Here is a 7881-nt window from a genome sequence, read left to right as displayed (position 1 = left end):
GGGGGCGGGGAAGTAGAAGAAGAAAAGAAAGGGGAGGAGGTAACAACAGGCCTTTCTACACAAGGCAGTAACAAATGCAGAACAAATTAGGCACAACTCGTGCATGGCATCTGTGTCCTATCAATGAATGCCCTCTTGGTCTCATTTTTCATCATCAAAGTGTCAGCCTTACCAGGAGGTCCATACACAAAGACAATTTTGGTGGTGATGAACTTACCCTGTCACCCCCACAGCTCATGTGAGGACAGTGAGAGAACTGATCCTTTGGGGGATAAAAGGAAAGAGGGGGAAACAGAAATACCCTCCTCCCATGGCACCCCTGGAGTCACGTCAGCTCTGCAGTCCACCCATAAATGCTCATCCTTGCAGGCCAGTTACACCTGGCCTAGCCCACCTTACCTCGAAGGAGAAACGCCAGAAACAATAACACCATCAGCACAAAGCCCACACAGCAGGCAATGATCAAGATGTTGTCGCTCTGCCAAGACACAGGCAAGGTGATTGACCCCTTGCTGTGGAATACTGTCAATTCCAGAAGGTACCTTGGGATACATCCCATCCTAAGAATGCCTTCTAATCACCCACAATGTCATTACATCTCATACTATTCTGTCCAGTGTGTCTCTAAGTCAAAACAAGCTCAGAGTTCTAAATCAGATATAACTTTCCCTTAAAAGCCCAAAGTGTTTTGCCCATATCTCTAGATTGTCCAAGTCTTACACATCAGGTATGTTGGGCTATTGCACACAGAGGTCAAGTAACTAAAAACTAATAACCATGTTATGAGCTGTGCTTCCCACTGTCAAATCTCTTCGCTGAGCACTGCCCAAAGCCTTTGGGCTCTCCCTAGACCTGTATATTTCTTTCCATGGCTGACTTCAGTTTCTAGAGAAAACAAATAAAAAGGAAGAGGAAGCTGAATTTTGAATTTTCTATCAGTAGAAAATTTGAATTTTCTATCAGGCTATAGTCCTGAAGGTACAGCCTAGGGGCCCAGTATATCTAAGTATGCAAGAGATTCGATTTGTCCTTTTCAGTGTTGTTTTCTCATGACTGTGCAGTTTCCCAGGGGGAACGAATATGTGGTGGCACCAGGCATCCTCACTCTCATCACACAGAACATGAGAGCAAGAATGAGCTCCATCTTTGTCTCCTGTGATGGTTCATCTTGCCAGCTGCATCACAGTGAAGGACACATGGATTGGAGAAACACACCTGGGGCATGTCCATGAAAATGTTTCTGAACAAAATTAACTGAGTAGGGCAAACCTGTCCTGACTGTGGACTGCACCATCAGTAGGTTGGGGAGCTAGATAAAATGGAAGGGGGAAAATAGCCACGAACACAGATATTCGCTCTTCTCCTTAGCTTCCTTTCCTTCTCCCTTCTTGTTTCTCTGTTCCCTGACTGAGATGATATGAGCTGCTCAGCTCCACCATGCCCTCCAAGTGATGATGAAAGGAACCACCTAAAACCCTGAGCAAAATAGCTCTTTCATCCTGTAAGTTCTTTCTCCTTTGCATTCTGTCAGAGCAACAACAACAACAGCAAAAAGGCTGTCTTAGTTTCTTCTCTTGTTCTTCTAATAAATATTTTGCCAAAAGCAGATTAAGGGAGAAAGGGTTTATTGTAGCTCACAGTTCAGGGTACTGTCCATCATGGCAGGGGAGTCAGGTGGCAGGAGCTTTCAGCAGCTGCTCACATCAAATCCCACACTCAGGAAGCCAAGAACAATATGTACACACTGCCACTCTGATCCCTCTGTCCCCTTACACAGTCCATGGCTACAATAGGACATGATGCCACAGTGGGTGGGTCTCCCAGCTCTGTTGGCGTAATCAAGATCATCCCTAAATGGTATACACAGAAACTTGCCTCACAGGTGATTCTGGGTTCTGTCAAGTTGACAATTCACATTAAGCATCACAACTTGATGGTAGCCAAACACTGCCATCAAGCCAGACACAAATGAGAGTTGCCCAAGTATCAGTACCATTTTTCCTCACTAATTTTATTTCCATTTGGGAAGATATTGTTAGAAACATTTGCTATTTGTGTGACTATATAATGAGTTTGCTATCTTTGGTTCTAAAATTAATACATTTTTTAAAAATGTATTATGAGGGCATTCCCACTGCCCTTGGGGGCAGCCAAAGTGTTTCCTTCCTTTCTTCCTGTTTCATTTGATAGCACACAGAAGCCCAGAATCAGCCTGAAGCAGAAGCAAAGACATGACTATCTCCAAGGAAAGACAGCCTTCACAGACATCCGTCATGCCTAATTTTTGTTTTGTTTTTTGGAGCTACTTTAATCATTTCTCCAAAAAACATAAGTGAAAGGAAACCTCAAAATACAAGAGTAATGGCAGAAGCAGGTGTTGGCACCGAAGTCACATCAGTAACACTGGGCTTCACACAAGGGACATGTGATGGTTTCGCATGTATCCATAAATATTTTTCTTCTTGCTTTCAAAATCTCTGTGCTGTGCACGTCAAAGTAACAACCAATAGTGTTTCTGCCAAGAGTACAGGTTCACAAGTCTTTGACCACTTCATAATGTTACTATGCATTTCGCCATTTAGCAATATTCTATTCTCCTAAGCGCATCAGTGAAAACTTTTACTAGGGAATTTTTTAATCCAAAACCAAATGCTTCCAATACTCCCAGATCTTTTACCTGATGTGATTTAGATGCCTTCTGTGGAACTTCTCTCGTCTTTAATGCTGGTAAGGTAAAAAACAGGAAAATGTTAGACTTCCTGTGAGAGAATTAGAAGCACCTCCTGAAACAGGTATCCAAAGTCACCTGCTCAGCCAGATAATATATTTAATTCTGTAACATCATCTTTCTCTTCGTATAAGTGTTTTGTGCAAATTTGCTTTCATATGGTCCTACTGCTGCTCTCTAGCATGACCCCACAAGAACAGAACGTAGGCAAAAGGTGACCCAGAGAACAAGCATTCGGCTTTGATATCTCTCCCTCTGTCTCTCTTTGTCTCCTTTGTTCAAAATTATTACAACTTAAAAAAAAATTTATTTTTATCTTATGTGCATGTTATGAATGCTTGCATGTATGAATGCTTGCATATAAGATGTGCATAACATCTGTGTCTGGCTCCCACAGGGTCCAGAAGAAGGGGTCAGATCCCCTATAACTGGAGTCCTAGGCAGTTTTGAGCTCCCAGATATAATGTGCTGGGAACTAAACCTGGGTCCTCTGCAAGTGTAGGAAATGGTCTTAATCACTGGATCATCTCTCCAAACCCTAACATTTTTTAAAACTCACATCTTATTTAGTGTGTGTGCATGGGAGGAAGGGGGGTATGCTTGTGTACACGCACACATGCTAATCTGCTTGCTTGAGTACCCAGGTGCGCGTGAAGGTCAGAGGACAACACATGGAACTCTCCTTTCACCATGTTGGTCCTAAGGATCCAGCTCAGGTTGTCCAGGTTGGTGGCAAGTGCTTTTTACCCACTAAGCCATCTCTATAAATCTGGCTCCAATTTTTCTAGAAGCCCCAGCAATGCATTCAAGATTCTCATCTAGCAAGAAAAACTACCAGTCATTCAGTTAACAAATATTTGTTGAGAACTTATTATTAGCCATTGTGCTAGCTATACTCTAGACCTCTGGGCATTTACCATACAATGTATAAAAAAATCAGTCTTAAACAATAGCATAGCAACATTTCTGTAAATGATGAACTCCATAGCCAACAATGGTACCATGAGTCATTATGAAGTCAAAAGATTCTATCACCTAATATGTCTTGGCTTCAGAACGTCACTGTCCACACATCTGATGCTGCTTCTGTAAACCTACTGTGTCACTGACTTCATGAGCACACAGCAAAGGCAATTCTCTACTTGATAGCAGATGGCTGTCATGGGCTTATCCACTGCACTATTTCTTTTATTGTTATTTTAGAATATAGGCTTCCTACTTTAGAGAAATATGTTAACTGCAGTACAGCACACCCTGTTTCTCTAGCAGCAGCCTCCTCCATCTTGTGTTCACCATGTCTCCTGATGGTATCATTTTCTCCTCATGGGTTTGATTTGGTATCCTGTTTTCTTTCTCATAGGTTACACTATGTGTAGTGTGCCTGTGAGAAGTCAAATCTTTTAAATTCATACTTCATTTTAGAGAACCTGACCTAAGTTAGAACTCAGGTAAACTAACAGGCTGGTACCTAGCATTAGTTTCCAAGTTGCCCCCAATAAAACCGGAGCCTAGCTCCAGTCTCTAGGCTAATCCCCAACAAGGCCAACATCTCCAGGTTATTCTCTCAACAAACCTACACCTCCAGGTTATAAGCCCACCCCCTGCCGCCAATGTAGAAGGGAGCAGAAATAAAGTTTATGATATGACTCCTAGCACCAGCACAGTAACTTTTCCATTCAGATGCTTGCACACTTACCCCCCCTGCTTGGTGCTTACTATAAAGCCTTGTCCCAATAGAGGGTTGGGGCTCCCCATTACCAAAACTGCCCTGTGTGACAGTGGTGCACTGGAGGGGCCCGAGCTAGATCAAATAGAATAAAGACCCTGCTATGAATTGCATCAGATCAGCTCCTGTTTGGTTTTTTGGGGATCACTAATATTTCCCTGGCACTACATCCGCACACACACACACATGTAAATTATATATACATATATATTATGTATGTGCATATTGTAAATTATATATATATTATATATGTGCAAATATACATAATATAGATAATTTATGTACCACATAAATTGCTGACATACAAGCAACTTTGAAGATGGGGACAGGAATAAGCAGAGATTACCTAGCTGTGAAGGGATTTATTTTAGCATAAGCTTTGACTGGGTTCTCAGGCTATTAACTGCCACAGGGATTATATACCTTATAGGAGCCTATCCAGGAGGATAAGGGAAGAGTCCATAGGTGTTTGCTTACAGATCATTCCACTAGGCTCTACCCAGGAACCTAGTTATTGACTACATTATCACTTGCCACCCTTACCTGCTGCCAGTACAGGTGGTGTATAAAAGGACTGCCCAGCCCCCCCCCTTCTCTGTTTCCACAGCCAGCCTCTCTCTTTCCTTTTATGTCCTTTTCTCTTCTCATACCCCACCCCACTTCTCTGCCCTCATGGCTCTGCTCCTGTCTGTCTGCCTCTACCCTTTCTCCAGGTCCCCATACTCCTCTCTTGTGCCAAATAAAATCCCTTTATACCAGGTCTTTTACATGGCATAACTTCTCAGGGGGATACCTTGGCATGGGCCCACCAGGTACCCCTTGCCACATTATATTTTGTAACAATAGGAATCTCATCTGATTTGAGGTCTGAAGTCCAGGGCTGGTAGACAGTAAGGGTAAGAAACAGATTACAGAAATGTTTGACAGGGGATAGGAACAACAGAATATAGACATTAAATGTGGGCTGCAGAGAAATAAGAGCCTTTCTTATCTCTAAGTTCACATGGAAGACACAAGATTACTACTTAACTATTCACAAAGGCGGTGAAGAGAGAACAGAGGTAGGTTCCTGATGGAGACAGGTTATGAGCTACAGTCAGAGGTACTGTGTTTACTATACCAGTGGAACACACACACACACACACACATAATCTATGTGCCATTAAACGGCTGATCTATTTGAATCTGAATCAATTTTGTAAGAAAAGTACAACCATAGATATTGTACTCTTTGGGAATTGTCAATACCCAGCAAGCAGTTCAAGTCTTCAGAATGTATGTCCCAAGAGAAAGGGGCAAACCCTGACAAATATCAGGATTAGAAGGTGGGCTGGGGAGGCAGAAGAGGAAACAAACAAACAGAAGAGACCATCAGGGAGGCCAAAAAGTAAAAGCAGTGAGAGAAGCCAGGGTACAGAAAAAATATCCAAGAACATGACATATTTACAATAAGACCCTATAATAAAAAAATAGCACATAAGAAACAGAGCTGGTGAGATAACAGGGTGGGTTAAAAGGCTTACTCTGTAAGTGTGAGAACCTGCATTCAAATCTTCAGGACACTGCTGTAACCCCAAGATTGCAGGGAGTAGAGACAAGCAGATCTGAGAGCTAGCTGTCCAACTTGCCAGCCAGGCTTTACTGGCTAGTTTTGTGCATCAACTTGACACAAGCTAGAGTCATCAGAGAGGAAGGAGCCTCCGTTAAAAGAGCCTCCATTGAGGAAATGCTGTATCCAGCTGTAAGGCATTTTCTCAATTAGTAATCAATGGGGAGGAAGTCCCGGTCCATGGTGGGTGGTACCATCCCTGGGCTGGTAGTCCTAGGTTCTATGAGAAAGCAGACTGAGCAAGCCATTGAAGCAAGCCAGAGGTGGCACCTCTCCATGGCCTCTGCATCAGCTCTTGCCTCTAGTTTCTAGACCAGTTTGAGTTCCTGTCCTAACTTCCTCCGATGATGGATTGTGATCTAGAAATGTAAGTCAAATAAATCTTTTCTCCCCAACTTTCTTTATGGTCGTGTTGTTTCATGGTAGCAATAAAACCCTGACTAAGACACTGGCAGAACCAGTGGGCTTCCTGTCCAGTGAAAACCCCTGTCCCAAGCCAATAAGGTGGTGAGCAACAGGGTGACAACCACCATCCTCCTTTGCTCCCCCACCCATGCATAAGTACACAGGTACTTGTACCCACGTACTCACAATCATGTACCGCACACATATACACAAAAAGCACAGAGAGGGGAAACTGAATGTTAAAATATTCAGCCTAATAATCACTGGATTCAATCACTTGGATTTTCCTCCCCAACTTTCTAGCACTTGAGACAGAAGGAGAAGGTTATGTAGCATAATTGGTACCAGAGAGCATATTTGTTCTTTGAAGAAACCGGGTTGTTGAATTCCTGGGAGTATTAAAAAAAAAAAAAAAAAACCTGCAAGAAGGGAAGCCAGTGTGTTTTCATCTAGTAAGGACTAAGCTATTGTTGTTGTTTTCTTCCTGCTATTCTCTTCCACAGCTGGAAACTGCAGGTAAGAATTCAAAACTCCTACCTTTGTTCTGCCAAATCCTATTGTACTGTAATCATCCATGATGGGTCAGCTTGAAATTGAAGCCATCACACAGAAAGCCAGCCTGGGTCAGTCTGTTACCAGAGCTAATCTGTTTTAAATTGGAATAGTCTAACCTAAGAGACACTTTGCAAACACCAGTGCTGTGGTATACTAGCAAACAGGACCATATGCGCGCGCGCGCGCACACGCACGCACACACACCCCTTCATAAAATGTGAGAGGCCAGGGGATATACTCTAAAGGCCACAGTGCTGGACATGAAACAGCAGCAGGGTACAGGTCAGTGGTTTCTTCCTTCCCTGTGAAATATAACCATGCCAGCCATCTGGGATGGGACTAGTGTCAGGTTCAAAGGAAACTTACCTCACTCCAGCCAGAATCAGAGATGAAGGGAAAGAGCTGTTGAGAACTCAAGGGGAAAGAGCTCTTATCTACTGCTGGAAGGGTCTGTAAATCTGCATCCATTATGAAAAATGATATAGATTCCTTAAAGACTAAAAATGGAACTAGCATGTGATCCAGGGATCTGATTGAATATATACCCAAAGAAAACACAATCAGTGTTTCAAAGAGTTATCTACATTCCCATAATAGCCAATAGAACAGAGCTGACCAACCTGTTCATGAGCAGAAAACTGGAAATGGAGATGGCTCGGTGGTTAAGAACATTTGCTGCTCTTCCAGAGGTCCCAAGTTTAGTTCCTAGCACCTCAACTGAAAGGTTCACAATTGCCTGTAACTTAAGTTCCAGGAGATAAACACTCTTCTGGATTCTTCAGGCACCCATACTTCTCCTCCCTCTCCCTCCTCTCCCTCTCCCTCTCCCCCTCCCTTCCTCTCCCCCTCCCTTCCCCC

General features: G+C 43.1%; 1 protein-coding gene across 2 annotated transcripts in view; it reads right to left on the bottom strand.

The window, feature by feature from the left end:
- LOC116078295 (T-cell immunoglobulin and mucin domain-containing protein 4-like) overlaps window positions 1-7881 on the bottom strand; it is a 37497-nt gene that overhangs the window by 10294 nt on the left and 19322 nt on the right. For both annotated transcript variants that reach the window (XM_031353383.1, XM_031353382.1), the window contains exons 6-7: window positions 2678-2724; window positions 400-478 (exon numbers count right to left, since the gene is read on the bottom strand). In XM_031353383.1, the coding sequence (XP_031209243.1) occupies window positions 400-478; window positions 2678-2724 (126 nt within the window). The remainder of the gene's footprint in view (window positions 1-399; window positions 479-2677; window positions 2725-7881) is intronic.

The sequence above is a fragment of the Mastomys coucha genome, unplaced genomic scaffold, assembly GCF_008632895.1.
Source record: "Mastomys coucha isolate ucsf_1 unplaced genomic scaffold, UCSF_Mcou_1 pScaffold5, whole genome shotgun sequence".
Lineage (NCBI taxonomy): Eukaryota > Metazoa > Chordata > Mammalia > Rodentia > Muridae > Mastomys > Mastomys coucha.
Note: the sequence above shows the minus strand (reverse complement) of the source record. Positions and strands in the feature narration are given on the sequence as shown.